This window comes from Leptodactylus fuscus, chromosome 4 (genome assembly GCF_031893055.1).
Source record: "Leptodactylus fuscus isolate aLepFus1 chromosome 4, aLepFus1.hap2, whole genome shotgun sequence".
Taxonomy (NCBI): domain Eukaryota; kingdom Metazoa; phylum Chordata; class Amphibia; order Anura; family Leptodactylidae; genus Leptodactylus; species Leptodactylus fuscus.
The window spans coordinates 68,004,538-68,023,797 of record NC_134268.1 but is presented as its reverse complement, the minus strand read 5'-3'; the positions used below and the strand labels follow the sequence as shown (position 1 = coordinate 68,023,797).

Here is a 19,260-nt window from a genome sequence, read left to right as displayed (position 1 = left end):
TCCCAGCCTGACCATAGTCCGTGTGAACTAAACCCATGGCATTAAACTGATCTATGGTACTGTGAGCTTCAGTCATGTGAAAGGGCTCTTGCTCAGCATTATTAGGGAGTGTATTGATATAATACACGTCTTCAGTCCTTAAGTTCACTTTGACTATGCAATATAATGCAAGCTAGTCTGTTGTTGTTCCTCAGATTTTGCCATTTCTCTAATGATGTAATGAAATATTCACATTTATAGGAAAGAAATGTGCAGATATTCAGCTACACTGGTTAAAATACCACAACTCAGAACTCACCTTGTTTGCTGCGTCTCGTGCTTGCTGAATAAGATCTCTTATACGACTCACACTCTCAGAGATGTTTCCTAAAGGCACAAGATTATTGATGCGTTCCATGGCAGCAAAAACATCAGGCAGACTTCCCTTGAGCTTCGTCACTAAGAAATAAAAGAAATTTAGATATCAGAACACAATCCTATTTTTGCTACTGTTTTTAAAGGGGGTTCTCCAGTCAAATGGATGAGTCTGGGGAAGTGTGTGTATATAAAAGTCAACCATTTTACCAACTATTTTACCACCTTGCAGCCACTTGGGCTGTTTGCATCTCTGAAGCTTTCTCATACAGTTTGCAGGCAGCCACATAAGTTCCTGGGTATCGTACCCAGGATCTATAAAGATGTATGAGAAAGCTAACAGAGTTCTTCAAGCATAAAACAGCCGCACTTAAATAAATGTTATAAACACCAAATTTTCCAGCATAACTGAAGAACCTCTTTAAGAGAATATTCAAGTGTGCAGAAATTGCTGCAGATTCCATCAACATACAGCAGATGGAAATTGACCTGTTGCACAGATTTGTACATTTGCATCATTTCCTGCTGCAGATTTTCACCATTGGATTCAATAGGGAAGAGAAAGGCTCCCAACAAAAACCTAACTGTTAGAAATTATTTTAATCTTTAATATTTTATTAGGCTGCAGATTATTTGTGTATCTTCAGCAAAATCTGCAAGTGTAAAAAATAATTTCCTAAAAAATAGCAATATCGGGTATTTACCTACTAATTCCCATACTCATGTTTCTATGTCCCCCACCGATTTCCATCTCCTGGACTCCGGCATTGATTGGTTGTTGTGACACAAACAATGAAGCCAGTCACAGGATACATTGATCATATGGATCAACACTGGAGATTGGCAGGGAATTTCTTAGTATATGTAATACAATAAAATAAACTAAAAGTGGGCATGAGATCTAACAGCAGGTGATACATGGTCACCAATCTAGATCAATACATTAATATCCTAGCACATTTTCTCCTCCTGTTACGTATTGCTCACCAGAGTTGCTTGCTTCTTTCAGAGCCTCATTGAAATTAGCATTTTGCGCTGTTCCTATTGTACCCTTCATGTTTTCCACATCTTCTTTGATGGGTTTTAACTCCGCCTGGACATTGTTAGTAATTCCATTTGCATTGGTAACTATCCCCTTAGCACTATTGATCATGTTGTCGATGTCATCTGAAAAGCAGGCAAATGTTGGTAAATGAGGAGATCCACACAGAAATAGATTACAGCTAGGACGATATATGGAGAAGACAAGCTATTCACCTCTCTTGATGTCATTGATACTGTTCTGGACAGCTGTGAGGTCACCTGAAAGTCTATTCTTCTTATCTGTGGCATCAGTCAATCTGTCCTTGATATCCTCAAGCTGGGGAGTGACATCTAAGCAGAAAAGAGACAGATACAGTGAGATGGCTTAATAAATAAAGCAACAAATATGTAACAAAATTTTGATTTTCTGACAGTATTTGGGTTATTCATAAATTTTATAATATGCTTTATTAATAAATGTTGCATCTTTTGAGTGAAATCCTGCACGTTTTCACCCTTTCCCTTGCCCGTCTATTGAGAGCTGTCCCTGCTTCTCATTTTCTTATATGTCCTTGAAATTGATAAACTTCTTCCATTTTACCTGTAAGTGATTTTTGTGTTCTCTTGGCCTGATCCAGCAGTGCTTCGGAATCTGTCAGAGATGTTTTGGCTTTTCCAGGCAGATCTTCACTTTGCACTTTCTAAAATAAACACAAGATGGTCGAAAACTTGTAAAGCAAATGCTGAACTTCCTAAATACTGGGACATACAGCACACCAGTCATGGAGGTAAAGTGTCTATACAAGTAAGATAAACTGCCGTTAAATACTTCAATCCTATACTTCTTCTGCCACCCAGTGGTCATATGCCAGAACTGATCCAGTTTTCATTATTAATTAAAGCAATACTACAAATTACAACCAGACCCTAAGTAAAGCAACAGCCTCGGAGGCAAAGATTAAGTTACTGTAATTCACGTGGTTTTCTCTACCCTGGAGAACTAGCTTACTATACTGTATACTATCAATGACGTCTAATCTGTGATAAGTGAATAGCCAGGAGAGTAGATAGGAGCTAGATCCATTTCTTCCATGTTATCAGGACTATATACTATAGTTAATAACTTACTGTCAGGGCAGAGTCAGCTGCTGTCTTTGCTTTCTTTGCAGCCTCTTCTGCAGCTTTTATTGCATTTATTATATCTTGATAAGCATTGGAAGCATCCACAGCGCAGCGTACCAGCTCCTCATTGCTGGTGTTCTTCTTAATTCTGTGAAATATAATATATCACAATTTAGTTAGATCTCCAAGTTGGACAAAACCCTTTTCCATGTACTCTATTTGGTCAAATGCACTTAAGCAAAGTGGACCCTGTTCCTTGAGAAAAGACCTGGCCTTGTACAGTGTCACATAATGAAAAAGGGAAAACACAGCCCCAAATCACATGTCCATGATGGTGTGCTTGGATGCAAATATCACAGATGCATGGGTCTCTACCCTCCGGCCAGAGGCAACACAACAAGTGAGATCCTTAGAGGAAGATCCAAAAAATATTTAAAAATTAAAATGTAACTTTTATTGTTCTAATAATAATAATAATGATAATAATAATAATAATAATAATAGTGCATTCTTAAAGATATGTAACATCTCTTTTTATTATTATTAGAACAATAAAAGTTATATTTTAATTTTGTTATATTTTTTGGATTGCTGGATCTTCTTCTGTGGATTTCTCTTACAGTGTCACATAGCTGACTATTCTACATGCAATAATACCATGTGTCATGTATTACTACAAATGTGTGGCTGGCTGTATGCATACCCAGGGTTTCAGGAGCCAATTTAGTTAAAGCCAATTGTGTTGTTTTCGGTTGTTGTTGTTACTAGTGGAATATGCATGCAGATGGGTTAAACAAAATATACCGTACTCACTCCAGAAGCTGATTGGCCAGATCCTGTAGCGACTGAGCGTGCTTTTCTGCCAGTATCACCAATGGCTCCTTACTGGCTGCTCTGGATATACTGTTGACTTTCTCCGTTAGTTCCTGCTCAGCGCCGTACAACTGTGCAGCCAGTTTCTCATAATCCTATTAATATGAAAATAGAGTGTGCTATCAGTTCAATTACTTATCATGCATTATGATCCTGTGCTGATACTGCCCACTACCTATTGTGTAGGGCTGAACAAAGATTTCAAAAAAATTAAGTATTAAGATATTACCAACTATCCATTAATTGAACATTTTACTTCAATTATGATTGATGAATGATTATGCCACTTCCCCTGTGTATATGCTACTTCTCCTATGTATATGCCACGCCCTCTATGAATGTGCCACTCCCCCTATGTATATGCCACTCCCCCTATGTATATACCACTCCCCAATGTATATACCACTCCCCCATGTATATGCCACTACCCCTATGTTCACAACGTTCACAACTATTAATTGAACTGAATTTTGATTTTGACTCTTTTTTGATAAGTTGCTCAGCCCTACTACAGCTACATTAATAGAAATTCATTCATTTACACAGATGGAGCAAAGTTTAACACTAAATGCATTAACCATATTGGGGCACAGCACAAACACTTTACTCTTTCAGTGGCGTATGTTGTCTGATGTAATAAGATATAACGTTGTGGCAGTGTCATGTTAAACTCTGCTACATCTGTACATTATTAACAGAAATACTCCCGTTTAGAAAAGGGAGCGAAATAACTGTGGAGTGGTCATACTTTTTAGGGTAAGGAAACAGGTATCGGCAACCAACCAGCCAAAGTTTGTGCATGACATGACCAAAAGCCATACAGATATGGATTGTATGTTGTTTGCAGGTAAAGTGCAGTATTTCCTGTAAAAGCTATTTGGACAAGCGAGGAAACTAAGTAGTTTTCGAGTAATAGTACATTTCAGTTTTTCCCTCCCCCACATGCAGGATACATGGACACTTGGCCAAGGCAATAGTGGTGATGGATGAATTTGTAGAATATTCTGCAACTGTTCCATTCATTCAAGAATGTTATTTGCAGAGATCCAAAAATATGTTACAGAAACAACCATATTGAGATATAGGACATAACATGTATACAATAAAATCTTCCACATATACACAGAGCACTGTGGTGATATCTGTAATGTACCTCTTTGCTTTTCTGCAGTAAATTCACCATACTGACGGTCTGTCCCAGACTGGTCTCTGCTGCCTTCAGATGGTTTGACGCTTCCTTCTGTTGTTTTTTTAAGTCTTCAACTCTTTTCTAGAATCAATGCAGATAAAATGCTTAATATTCAGCGAACTAGAAACCTCCGATTAAATATATATTTATATAGAGTATAAAGCAATATAGACAAAGATAAAAGAAAAAAACTGGCATTTCTCTGCGTATCTTAAGGAGAGCCCACATGTTCCTAATGTCTCTCCATGTATGTAAAACTGTTCCCTTTTTCTACTTAAAACAGAGGTTTAAACATATTTCCATTTTTTTTCAACATAACTTCTACATGTGTCCTCTTTAGCCATATATCACCTAAAGCAACAAACAACCTTAACTCTTTGACTGTAACAAGACAGATAGTTACAGTGTTTGCTGATACTTATAAATAGATAAAGAAATAAGAATTAAAGAAATTCTCTCCAATGTCATCTTCCATAGCAGTTTTTCATTAGGGAATTCTTCACATGATTTACATAACATTAAGGCTGTATTCACACTGAGTAACGCTGGCGTTTTTTGTGCTTATTTTTGCACATAGCGCCGCGTTAACGCCGCGTAGCGCCGCGTTAACGCCGCGTTAACGCCGGGCAACACCACCGCAAAATAGCGCGGCGTTAACGCGGCGTACACGCGGCGCTATGTGCAAAAATAAGCACAAAAAACGCCAGCGTTACTCAGTGTGAATACAGCCTAATGGATACAATATAGCACAACACCTTTGTCTTACAGCTGACCTGTTACTAAAATGCCATTAAAGGGATGCTCCAGTTCATTTTTTAATCCATAGGCTTAAAATAATAAACCGTGCATACTCACCTGTCTATTTGGCCAGGGATCCAGCAAAGTGATTGCGTTTGGGTCCCAGACCTTTGGCCTGAAGATACAAAGACCAGGATACTCTCCATTGGATCCCCAGCCAAAAGGACAAGTAGGAATTGTTTTTTTTTGTTTTTTTTTTGTTAGCATCCCTGGGAGTTAAAAAAGTGAAGTGGAACCAATATAATAACCTATTTCACTGCAACCCAAAAAAATACCTGTAATAAAATAAACACAACTATGTATATATATTATATATTATAGACTCAGGATGGTGGTCACCTTAAAGACATGGCCATTACCTTAATATCTTCAAGGGTCATTGTATTCTGTTTATTCAAGTCATTGGCTTGCTTTGTTTGTCCAGATGCTTCATTCAGCGCCTCCCGCAGATCATTTAATTTTGCTTCATAATCTTTTATTGACTTGGTGATTTCTCTTATCAGGTCCTTATGTTGGTCCAGATGTTTCTGGAATTGGGTCCTCACCCGGTTCAGCACTAGTAATACATTATACAAATTCAATATTCAGATTATATTTTCCTTAACTAATGTTCTTATGGACGACATTGAAAAAAAAATAATAAATAATGCATGAAATGAGCACATGATCAGAGGCGAGGAGTAAGGCACTGTTCACATCTTATTTTTCTAGATATTACAGGTAAAAATCAAGGCGACAGCCCAACATATACTCTGATGTGTCCTTAAGCCCCAATGCATCCAATGTAGCCTAAAGAGTGTCCTTATCCTAGGCAGTTGTGCATTGAAAAACATTTTTAATTTTATATTCTACTACAGTTTTCTATGCAGAAGACACAGTAACAGAACATAACAGAGCCTATGTGGCTTATATCCAGTTCTCCAGCCCTGGACAGAAATGAAACCCATCAGAACTTACAAGATTTTGCTTCCTCTTTCTCCAGCTCTGCTTCTTTTTTTTGTGGATTAAAGTTGCGGTTTCGCATCTCATTTAGCATACGCTGAGCTTCTGCCATGTTCTTCGCTACCTCTTCAGGGGGTGCGACACCACCTTGTGCACTTCCAACATTCTTAATAAAAACTAAAAAATAATAACAAATGATGAAGACTCTTTCTTAAATTAGGATACTATATAATATATATATATATATATATATATATATATATATATATATACACACACACACAATATATATATATATATATATATATATATATATATATATATATATATATATGTACTTTACACCTATTTGGTAGGTTAGTTGTAAGTAGACGACATACAGATTGTAATCCGACTGACTACAGGATCAGACTACACATGAGTATGTAGTCTGTTTCCATAGACACTAATAGGTTTGCATAGTAGCTATACACAAGCTATAGACACAAGGTACATTTTTTATTACTGTTGAAAAAAACTGTCAAAAATAGTTGTGACTTTAATAATCACCATAGAAAAAAAATAGACTCTTTCATGCATGTTCATGTTGTTTAGTAACATTACTTATACTGTACAGGAACATAGTTACGAAAATAAGACATATTCCTTCATAAGATAGATCTATCATTTAATGCTTATGTTATGGATGTGCAGAAGACATAATTTTTATATCTATTTTATACTTTTTAAGGAGAGCCTGAGTTTATTAAAGATAACTGTTTTATGGCCAATATATCAAATACATAATAAATGACCTACTGTTAATGTTCTTTATGAGCAGGTCTATGGTCAGGAGCATGTGACTAGCATTACGGAAGGTATCATCAGCATTCATCATGATGGCTTCAGCTTTCTTAGCATTAATTTCGGCCTGAAAGAGACAGGGTAAGTAAATATGAGCACTTGTGTATTAGTTGCAGAGGTAGCCATCGCAACCTGAGGTCTAACACCTAACAAGTTCCATAAGAAAGCAGGAATATCAGAAAGTTGTAAATAAGCAATAAAGATGAAAACACACCAAATATAACAATATAACACCTAAAGAAGAGAGACGGCACAGGGTACAAATAGTTGTTGTGGTGCAAACCTTAACCTGATGCAAAAAGGTGATACTGTCAAAAACACAGCAGCACTAAAAAAAAACCCTTCATCCTCAATGCTTATATTCCCAAATATAACAATATAATAAAGACAATAATTAAGATTAAAATATCTAGCTCAATGGTGGGGATGTTGAGCTCTGATCAATAAAGGGCAAGTATATTAAGAAATAAATCATAAAACACTGTAGTATGTGAGATCTTATGACAGTAGGTAGAATGACCAAGTATACTGTCGTTTTGAAACTACTACCAGACATCTAAAGCAGCCCCCTGCCCATCCTATTACACCATGCTTACCTTTTCTAGCAGACCAGATATCTGTTGCTTGAGAGCATTTGTTTCTTTGTCCAGGCCGTTCACCTTCTGTCGCTGACTTGTGAGTTTACTATTGTAGCTGTCGTATTGTTGCTGCAAAATCCAGAAATAAATATAACTCTTAGAAAGATTCATATAGGTTTCTTACATAGAAGATTGTCAGGACTGAGCGCATACAGATGTAGCAGAGTTAACCGGAATTGTTTAAACTGCTGCAGTGCAAATTAAAAAAACAATAAAAAGTGATTGAAAAATGTTTTTCCAATGACTTTTCATTAGTTTTTGTTGTCTTGTGCGATAAGAGAAATTGCAGACGTTCAGATTGACTCTGCTACATCTGGAAATCTTATTGATTCCTTGTTATTTACTACAATAAACAGACCTAATGATAGGTCTAGCATTTCTAGACTTACTTTTACTTCTCGGATGCGGGCTTCTAGAGCTCTGATCTGTTCCAGGGCCCGGCTAGTGGCATTGATGCTCTGTAGCCTGGCTTTTATCAGGTTGAGCTCATCACTTATAGTCATTACGTCCATAAGAAGAGTATCAACACAGCTGTCACATGCTGGAAATATACAATGACAGGCATGTTAGCATGAACACTAGATCACCAGATTAGAACAATTAGGTCTCCTACAATGTGTGGTCCTTGTGTGTACTAACTTAGTCCCCGTTCACATCTGCGTTGTTATTCCGTTATTCCGAACGGAATACCAAATGCAATTGCAAGCACTGTGCAGTAAAAGCACACGGACCCCATAGACTATAATGCACGAATCATGCTGGCAGGAAAGTAGATTGTGAACTACCTGCGGAGATCTGGCGGCAAGCACACGGACCCCATTATAGTCTATGAGGTCTGTTTGTTTTCTCTGGCACATCATTTGCAGTTGTGTTTGGTATTCCGTTCCTCATGCGTAATGGAATACAAACGCTGATACAAACGAGGCCTTAAAGAGATTTCCCTTTAAGGGTTCTTTCTGCTTTGATGCTCTATATTATATGTTTGGTGCAGTTTTTCTCAACGTTTCGATGCCAACTTCCCTTACTCAAATATGGATATGATCAAACACTGCGCTGCCTAATAGTATAGCATCAGAGCACCCCTTTGCAACCAAATAACACAAGTTGAAAACCAGGTTTTAGGGCATAGGAGTTTCTCGACATCTGGCCCTGGGCGGTATTACTAATCCCCCCTTGTGGGTCCTGTCTTTTCACACTTTGTGACTGCTAAAATATCCCATGTGCTAAATTATTAATAGAATAGGGAAATACAGAATAAACGTGCTCACAGCTTGCAGAGCAAGAAGCCTTCTGCAGGTCAAGGTGTGTAGTGTATATTGATTTTTTGCTACACATCCAATATGGAGATACAGTATATATTCAGCTATTCTAGGTCTTGTTGACTGGACACAGAATCATGACAGCTGTATAAAAATCTGTAACAATCCTCTGTGTAAAATCTGCTATTACACGTACTGAATGTACAGAATACAAATACAGATAGTAGGAATTTTAATCATAATGGCACGTCGAGATAATAGTCTCATATAAACTAATCCATTCATTTGACAACCCAGCCTTATAACATCAAATTTCTATTCTGGACTGATATACTTCTATGTAGTATTAACACTTACCGTCATCACTTCCCGTGTCTTTGGGATCTTCGTCGAGACATTCTGGAAATAAATGAAACATAATTACATTAATAAATCTACAATTTTCTGTTAACATATAATTTAATATATGTTATTATATGGAATAATCTATACAACAAATTATTAGCTCCCGCTAAAGGCTGACAAGAAGAAAGCCATTCTTCACTCTGAAGCAAAGTACATGAATATGCTTTACTAGAAATCAATGAGAAAACCCTGGAAAGAGACATTCACGCTCCATCTTACCTCCTGTTAGCGGGTCACAACTTATCAGCTGCCCATTGTTACCGCAGTTACATGGTTGACACTTTCCGCCAAGTCTTAAAGGATTGCCATAATATCCTTGTGCACATCTAAACATGGAAAAGAGACAATCTATATGTAAACTTTGCATTATGGACAGAATGCTTTGAGTACAGTGTACATAGCTTTGGACATCTGGCTAAAAACATATCTCTTTATAAAGAAATGACTATAATATACAGAAGTGATGGTTTTTACTTTATACTTACTCTCCACAATTGTACCCTGTGTATCCTGGTTTGCAGAAACACTTGAGATTTCTGCCACTTCCAGAACATCCTGTTGCAAAACTAAAAGAAAAAAAAAAATATTATCATTCTCTTTAAAGTAACATTATTATGTTGAAAGATACATAGGAACCAGAGGATTGTGATTTACTGGATAGAGTATCTCTTCTACATAGAAGTCCTCTACATGTAGGTGCTAACAAAAAGGAAGGATTTTTGACGTTTACCTCTAAGGGAAGGCTCTGATATCACAAAAAAAAGATATCCTCCAGGTTAACTGTACAGGTTAACAACAGTATCTTGCAGAAACCTTAGCCCAACTAAGACAATAATTTCTTTTTGCTCTTGGCTGAATATCTATAGATATGCTCAGTGTACGTGCTGGGTATATTCCAAGAATATATGCTAAAGGTAGATATATATTGTAATGTGAACAACGCCTGACTAATAATTGTCACTAGCCACCAAGAAATAGCGTCTTACAGAATACCATGTATAAGACACCAGAAACAGATATCATTCCACGAATATATTATTAATACAGGTTTCCATATTGCAGTGTCAGTGTGGGAACTGCTGTATATATCATAAAGATGAAGAACAGATATAAGTGACCCCATAATTCAAACTAGCAAACGTGTACCAATATGTTGTATATGACATAGGTATACTCACCTGTTAGAAACCACAGGGAGAGGACAAGGGCATAAAGTACACGAGCCCTGGGTCGCATTCCCACTATACCCTTCTTTGCACAGTTCGCAATGGTCGCCCTCGGTGTTATGTTGACAGTTCTATGTACAAAGTCAGAAATGAGAATCAGTCATATACTATAAAATAGTTGAACAGTGGTATAAGATCAACTTGTATATAAGCATATATATTGTGTACTGATATATACTGTACACAGCTTCCCCATAATGAATACCATCCACCATACATATATGGACAATGAAGCTAACATGTTCCAACAGCTACATTATAAGCAGTAGCAACCAACATTGTAATTGCTGTTTCTTATTAAATGGCTGTGTACTAATGTAATGCTTATGCTAGTCATGAGGTTAGTCATACTTTTCCTTTTAAAGACATGAGGACAACTAGAATTACTGACTGTTCTCATAGGTTGATATGATGAGTCTGCATACTACTGTAGCATAATCCTGTAGCAGCTTGTCCTGTATACATATACAGCCACTCCCTATACTGAACTGTTAACTCTGCAAACTACTGAACCCATAGGAATAATACAGATAACCAAGAGGTTATAAGTTATAAGTATTGTCAGTGGGTGACATTTACTTTACATGTGCAGAGAATGTGATCACAAATGACATATGCAGGGGGCTATAGGGGATGCAGAGCTAACAGTCATATGAAAGGAAGGATATGGCTCCTGAGTATTGCTCTCTACCAGACAAAAGTTGGCCGCCCAGGACTGAGCATGCACATAATGTGCGTTTGACTTCAGCTCCTACTTGATTGTACATATCATACGGTATGCCTGACCTGGGTAGTACATCATTTCCAACTGCTGCCTTACCAGGAACCAATTTTCCTCAGTGACATCTGTGTGCTGTCCAAGATTTTCACATACCAATGAACTTCAATGGTCACGTTTTGTCCGCAAAGAGGACCAAAGTAGTGCTTGCTTCTGTTCTGGACATTTGTATACAGCCAATGGCACCTTGTGGTGTCCATGGAGAACATGGACAGAACCCATATTATTTGATTCATGGATGTGTGAATAAGGTCTAATGGCATGACAAGGACATTGTATAATAATACTGACTGCAATGACTATATTACTGAATGTGTAAACCGTGATGTGATAGACATTTTACACATGTATCTCAATTATATAGAAATACACAAAAGGAAACCCAACTCATCTCTGTATTCCAAAGCTAGTGGCAAGATATAGTAATGATTAGCCAGTTCCACACATACACAATACTGGGGGGTAAAGTCCATGAGGATTGTCAAGGAAAGTCTTTCCTATTGTACATAACACTGACAACATATTTCAGCCCTACTCAAAATAGAAATACAACAATATGAAGTGGAGCTTACAATGCATATTCCAGATCCATCGTCGCATCGTGTTGAGTGTCCATTACATCTGCATGGGACGCATCTTCCTAGGTACAACCCTTTATTCTCCCGATAATGCCCAGGTGCACAGTCCTGTAGATAGAAATAATTTACGTATGAGACTATATCAGATACTGGTATGTGCCACTTCCAAAGGTGGTTTATATGCTCACGGAAACAAAGACCCCAGTAGACATTAATGGCCTGCTTTTCTGTATTCGCGACATCGGCCAGTTTGGGCTTATTGTTCCATTTTCATCTGGAGTAGTCACTATATTTCCTGTATTTACCAAATTCTGATTGTGAGATATTTCAAGATGTTATGTGATAATGTACTAAAAAGTTCTCAACACTGTGTCAGTTTGGCGATAAGAGAGAACTTCACAAACAATAGACATACATTGTGCCTTCAGTATATATAGGGCCACAGCAAAATAAAAATCTGACCATTCTGTATTTCTCATTTAGCAAGTGACATTGATGTGATAATGACCAGAAGGGCTCAGGGTAACTTTTGTCCTAAAGAATCTGTCTAAATACAATGCAAAGAGAAGCTGACACGACAACTCCGCATACAACCAAATGCAACATGGCTGGCAAAAAACAGCACCTGCCATTCCCTGATGAATATGAAGGACAACTATGGAAAATTGTAAATTATTATCGCCCTGCAGGTGTTTCTAGAATTTTTCTAAAGAATTTATTCCGAAAAATAAGATTTAATAAAGAAATCTTGTAACTGTTAGCTTAGAATTTAGATTGTGAGCCCCAACAGGGACAGAGAGCGATGTGAGTGATGATACCCTCTGTACGGCGCTGCAGAATATGTTGGTGCTATATATGCTAATATATATGTGTAGTAGTACTGAAGTGGAAAAGAATAATCTGTTTGAACAAAATGTTAGGCTAAACTCGCTCTAGGTCAGTAAATATGCTGGAGAACTCTTTAACACATATCCTACCATGTCTATAGACTTTAATGGACACATGTATGGCAATATACCACACAATATAAATTACCCCTACATGTGTGGCTACTAGAATACCGCAGCAGTGATTCCCCTGCCTTTGCCATCAATGTGATACCTTTGGAGTAGATAGAATCACCTTCTATGAAAAAAGCGCAACTTTGCCTTACATAAAAGTATAGGAATTTCTGGTAATTATGAGAAAAGGAGAAACCTGCCTAGTTTTTCTTTCTAAACACTGCCCCATTTGTCTACAGGATGCATGTGGTATTGCAGTGCAACACTGTTTTGTTTGTTTTTTTACTTAAGCCAAGAAGTGATACAAGACAAACTAAGAACATTTGTGCTGCTTTTTTTGGAATAAAGCTCTATTCACATGAACATTGTTTTTTGACAGTCCATTTTAATTTGCCATCAAAAAATAGGACATGTCCTATTTTTGGCCTTTTTGGCCATGCATCCCTTAATGGACTCAAATCAATGAAAATGGGTGCACAACAGATGCAAAATGGCTCTGAAAAATGTCCCATTTAATGGCTATTTAAACACTGAAGCCCCACATTGCAAAGTGAATGGGGTTCTGGCTAATCACATTCACACATTGCAGGAAAAAATCTGCAGCGGAAAATCTGTTTCAAAAACGATTGCGTTTTCGAAAATGTTAGCATGTCAATTATACTTGTAGAAGGTATAATAAGGGTGGAAAGTCTGCAGAGGAAAACTCAGAGAAAACATAAAAAACCTTGTGAAAATAAGTGTTGTATTTCCGCAGTTTTTTTCCGCAGCCTTTTAAGGGTCCATTCACACGGAGTAACGTGCCGCGTGACCTGGCACGTATACGGCGTGTGAGATTTTGAGCGCCGTAAAAGCTCCCATTGATTTCAAGGCACGTTACTCCGTGTGAACTCCCCCTTAAACCACAGTGTAAATTAAGACACAGAAGATTTGGTGTGGAAATCTCGGCAACTGAAAATCTGTTCCATCCATCTGGATGAGGTTGCTCCTGTGCCAAGTATATGCACTTCTGCAAGCCCCATTCAATTGAAAAAACAGTCACAATATCTGCCACAAATCTGCCACATGTGAACTTGTCTAAGGAAGACATGAAAGCAGATTCTGATAAATGTTTCCTTTGTGTTTTAGTAAAGAAACAAACAACAACAGTGGTTGGAATGATCTCACTTGCAGTGAATGAAGGCATCATAAAACATAATACCGATAAAGTCCAGGTGCTTTCTTATAATACAAGAACGCTGCTGAAATGAATGGAGCCATCCAGAGGACATGCACTCACATGCAGAACTCTGGCAGATCCTTGGCCGCCAGCAGGATCTACAGGTCCTGACAGACTCAGCAGATGAAATATTACTAATAGATGAACTATTAATATACAAATGATATAAAAACAACCTTAATGGTTAAGGCAGTCAGAAGCTAAGACCGCAGTTGTACAGGAGTTAGGTGACTCAGTCTACACTATCAGACCAAACATGCTGTTAATAATAACATTTATTAATAGAGAAATCGCATTCCAGATTTTGGCTACGAAGATTTCCTAAAGCTATGAGACTTGATCTGTGCAGAATCTATTCACTGCAGTATCTCCGCAGCATTGTGGGTGGAAAAATTAGAATAATTTACATTAATACCAAAGTGGATGAAATGTCAACAAATCTCATCCAGCAGCAGCGGTAAAAATCTGCACACAAATAGGCCTGTGGATTTTCAATGTCTCGCATGTCACTTCATATTGCAAGTTTTTATTACAGATTTCACCCTTTGTAAAGCATAGATGAAATTGTGACAACTATATGATGGATTCTGCATCACAAATCCTACTATCTGGTACATTTTTTGCTTTTCTACTGAAAAAAATCTGCACTATATTAATCCTTTGTGGACATGAAAATAAAATACATGTACGCTAATACTTGTGAATATGTTACCTAAAGCACTAAATAATGTAATATTAATACATTAATAATTATCATCATAAAACAGAACACATATCGTGCATATTATAATATATATATATATATATATATATATATATATATATATATATATACCGTAAATATATATATATATATATATATATATATATATATATATATATATATATATATATATATATATATATACACACACACACACACACACATTATATATTTCAATTCTCTAATTTTTGATTGTTCTATACACTTACATTGTTTGTTCGGCCATCCAAGATATTCTGTTGTTGATTGATCCTTAGGGGCATCTGTAGGAACTCTACCCTCTGCTGTGTGCCAATTGCCCCACAAAGCACCAAGACCATTGAGAAAGTCAGCAGGTGGATCATTTTCCTGATAAGTAATATTAAAGCTCCTTGTCCTGTTGCTGCCGCCAAAATGCACTGAACCCTCTGTAGGTTAGTAAGCGCCCATTCTTCACAGCGCAGTTCCCGCTTTACAAAACTGTCATCCACCTTGTCAAATCCTTCTTATACTGCAGCCCTTGTGACTCAGGTATTCAGGCTTGCTACGAGGGACGCATGGGGCTGAGCTATGCCCCACCTCTCAAACCATTGCATGAGTCATATTGTGTAATAAATATGAGTGGCCCCAAGGGCTGACAGTTTAGAATATTGCTGCAACGTATCTAAGGTGTGTCTGATAACACTTCGCCTCCACCCTGTGAGTCTCAGACATTTGCAGACCACTAGTACGGTAAATCTCAGCCTGAGTAATGCTGTAGACAAATAGGATGTATGTGTGATGGATCAGTCAGAGGTGCCACAGCTTCCTTTGGGCTACATATTTTCAGCATAGCACAGTTATAGAAGAGCATTTTTAGGAGCAAGCCCCTGCATGTAGTAAGCAAGCCCCTGGATATTCCTCATTCACAGTATTAGCATTTGTAATTAACCTGTTCAATTCTGCGGACTATTAGATTAAGGCTGGTTTTACACAACTGTAGTTTAAGACCGCAAATGGTCTGCAATTGAGGGTTTTCAAATGCGGACCATTTGCGGACACATTATATTCAATGCGGCTTCTTACACCACCGGATATTTTATCCGCAACCGAGGTCCGCACTTTATAGAACATGTCCATAATGGCCGTAATTCACGGCACTGCACGGACTCGCCCATAGAACTCTATGGGCGAGTGCGGCAGTTTACGGGCATCTGCGGAGTCTATGTTGTTGATCAGCAACTAGTGTTGCTGATCAGCAACTTGCGGACTGTAAAAGCATTACAGTCGTGTAAGACCAGCCTAACAGAATATGTGACAAGCCAATGACCAGTAGAATGACATGGGCTATGTTCTCAGTAATAAATTGCTACCTTTTAGGCTCAGGTCCCACAAAACGAAACATAGTAAAAAAAAAAGCTGTGGAAAAAACTGTGATGGAAACAGCGTTTTCATTGCGTTTTTGCTGCGTTTGCCTCTGCAGACTTTCTGCCCTTTTCATACCTATATTGAAAATTCTGGTGTTTCTACAGGTATAATCGACATGCTGCGATTTTCAAAAATGCGGCTGTTTTCAATATTTTTTCAGCAATGTGTGGATAGGATTAGACAAAATCCCATTCACTTTGCAGGTTCCGAATTGGTAAAAATACTGCATTTTTGCAATGGGGAGCTTCAGCTTTAGGGTAAGTTCACAGAGGTTTTTTTGGTCAGGATTTTGAGGCCGTATTAGCCTCAAAATCCTGACCAAAAAGACGGCTCCCATTGAAATCAATGGGAGCAGCTCAGCCGACTTGTGCCGGCTCTTGGAAAAAGAAGTGAGGTGTTCATTCTTCAGGCCTTTTCGCCTCGCGATTCGGCCTAAAGACACTCTCTCCTCCAGACTAGGCCCATTCATTGGGGCTAATCTGGAGCGTAGCGTGCGGCTGGATAACGGTACAGTGCACTGGCTTTCAGTTGCGGCTACCCAGCTGTTGGATCAGAACCTGAGGCGGCCTCCGTCTTACGTTCCAATCCAAAAAACCCTGTGTGAACATACCTTAAGTCAAGTTATTCAGAATCACAGCTGGGTATAAATATTGCTGATCCTACAAAGGTGGCTACTAACCATTCTAGAGACCAGAGTGCAGGAAAGCTTACACGTCACCGAACTTTCCTAGATTCAGAGAACAACTCAAAGATGGAATACTGTGTATTTACAGGTGCAAGTACAGCATATACAAATCTGTAGCATGCCTACAATCTAGAACTGTATGCGCTGCATGTGATTTTGTACAACTAAATTCACATGCTGAACGTGTGGATTCTATACAGCAGGTGTGAGTATACTAGGAATACTATACTAGGAATTCACAGTAAGTAACTCAACTTTTATATCTATAGATATACAATTACTGTAACAATGTAATGTGAGTCCACAGCCAGCCTAAATATACCAAAAATCGTTGGAAAAAGGTAAACGGACCACTCCCCCCGGACAGGGGCAAGACACAAATAGCCTCAAAAAAGATTTGTAGTCCAGCACTACATATTAAATTTTTGCTAAAACATAGCTTTTAATTAAATAGAAAATTTAAAAACATTCATAAGGGCACATGGTACACAAAAAATAATCAGAAAAAATACGCTACGACTAAGAGACAGGAGTCTCGAAACGCGTCAGCCTTTCTGCACTGTGTGAACTTGGAACTGGTCTGTTTTTCTTCTTTTTGTGTCACAACTATGTTCAATATTTTTTTCTGATTATTTCTTGTGTACCATGTGCCCTTATGAATGTTTTTAAATTTTATATTTAATTAAAAGCTATGTTTTAGCAAAAATTTAATATGTGGTGCTGGACTACAAATCTTTTTTGAGGCTATATATACAATTACTATCAGCCAATAGGAGATAAGAAATACATCATATTACACGAAAATAATTATAATAATCACAAATGACCAGGTATATATCAGATAAAACATGTTGAGATACTATAGCCACAAATCAGGGGCTTAAGGCTGTGGCCCCAGGTTGCGAAAATGCAGCATTTAGGCCTCAGCAGTAACATTGTGGCAATATAACAGTATCTGCAAAGTGGATGGGATTCTGGCTAATCCCATCCACACATTGTAGAAAAAAAAAAAAAAAAATCAGCAGTGGAAATGCTACTTCTTCTTGACTTTTATTCCTCCCCCCCATATAATTTTATGGTGAAAACACAGCATATTTACAGGTCATATTAAAAATAATAATAATAATAATAATAATAATAATTTCAGCAGAGTTTTTTTCTTTTTGCAATGTGGGGATGAGATTAAATAAAATCCCCAGGTTGAGGCCGGGGATTTGCTGCTTTTTTTTTGTTGCAGATACTGCTGCAGTTTTTTGCGCTAAAGCCAGGAGTGGATTGAACAGAAGGAAGAAGTATTTTGTTTTGTTTCCTAGATATTCCTTCCCATAACTTCTGCACAAAAAAAAAAACCGCAACAGAAATTGCAACAAATAATGCAGAGTTTCTGCAACATGGGGCCATAGCATCAATCTGCTGGTGATATAGAATGTAGTATTTTTTCCCAGCTGTATTTCCGCAATGTGAAGCCTCAGTCTAAAGCCCCACGTTGCAGAGATTTTGCTGCGTTTTTTTTTAGCCAATGTCACATGTTGTAAAATCTGTAAGAAAAAATACTGCGTTTCTGCAATGTGAGGTCTTAGCTATGAGCTACATTCACAAGACAGTAAATAATGTCTGTGTGACTTCTGTTTTTTAACAGACATAACGCAGCAGCTTTAAAGTCAATGTCTGTGAATGGGTACTATTCACATGACCGATATTTTGACGGTCCATTGTAACAGGCATTAGGGAACATCTGTGCTTAAGATAGGCTGGTAATTTACTTCATGGGGAGAATACTGTAGCTCTATACTACAACCTCTAGTGGTGTGTGCCGCGATTTTCCATCTGCAGTGATATCTTGCAATATGTTAACATTAGAGATGAGCGAGTACTGTTCGGATCAGCCGATCCGAACAGCACGCTCGCATAGAAATGAATGGACGTAGCCGGCATTCGGGGGGTTAAGCGGCCGGCCGACGGCAAAGCGGAAGTACCAGGTGCATCCATTCTTTTCTATGGAGCGTGCTGTTCGGATCGGCTGATCCCCACAGTACTCGCTCATCTCTAGTTAACATATCGTATAAATAGAATCAATAATATAACTCTCTGAACACAGCCCCATTAGCCCATGCTACATAGAAAGAGCTATTCAGTGAAAACTCTTATACGTGAAAGGTGTATAAGTGATGAAATCTATAC

General features: G+C 37.9%; 1 protein-coding gene across 2 annotated transcripts in view; it reads right to left on the bottom strand.

The window, feature by feature from the left end:
* Nucleotides 1–19,260, bottom strand: part of LAMA3 (laminin subunit alpha 3) — a 166,430-nt gene that overhangs the window by 17,745 nt on the left and 129,425 nt on the right. For both annotated transcript variants that reach the window (XM_075270593.1, XM_075270594.1), the window contains 17 exons: nucleotides 12,023–12,136; nucleotides 10,625–10,743; nucleotides 9,932–10,012; nucleotides 9,666–9,772; nucleotides 9,399–9,440; nucleotides 8,172–8,323; nucleotides 7,741–7,851; nucleotides 7,100–7,211; nucleotides 6,317–6,478; nucleotides 5,719–5,915; nucleotides 4,526–4,642; nucleotides 3,313–3,467; nucleotides 2,506–2,647; nucleotides 1,979–2,078; nucleotides 1,612–1,728; nucleotides 1,342–1,521; nucleotides 299–438 (listed from right to left, as the gene is read on the bottom strand). In XM_075270593.1, coding sequence (XP_075126694.1) covers nucleotides 299–438; nucleotides 1,342–1,521; nucleotides 1,612–1,728; nucleotides 1,979–2,078; nucleotides 2,506–2,647; nucleotides 3,313–3,467; nucleotides 4,526–4,642; nucleotides 5,719–5,915; nucleotides 6,317–6,478; nucleotides 7,100–7,211; nucleotides 7,741–7,851; nucleotides 8,172–8,323; nucleotides 9,399–9,440; nucleotides 9,666–9,772; nucleotides 9,932–10,012; nucleotides 10,625–10,743; nucleotides 12,023–12,136 — 2,148 coding nt within the window. The remainder of the gene's footprint in view (nucleotides 1–298; nucleotides 439–1,341; nucleotides 1,522–1,611; nucleotides 1,729–1,978; nucleotides 2,079–2,505; nucleotides 2,648–3,312; nucleotides 3,468–4,525; nucleotides 4,643–5,718; nucleotides 5,916–6,316; nucleotides 6,479–7,099; nucleotides 7,212–7,740; nucleotides 7,852–8,171; nucleotides 8,324–9,398; nucleotides 9,441–9,665; nucleotides 9,773–9,931; nucleotides 10,013–10,624; nucleotides 10,744–12,022; nucleotides 12,137–19,260) is intronic.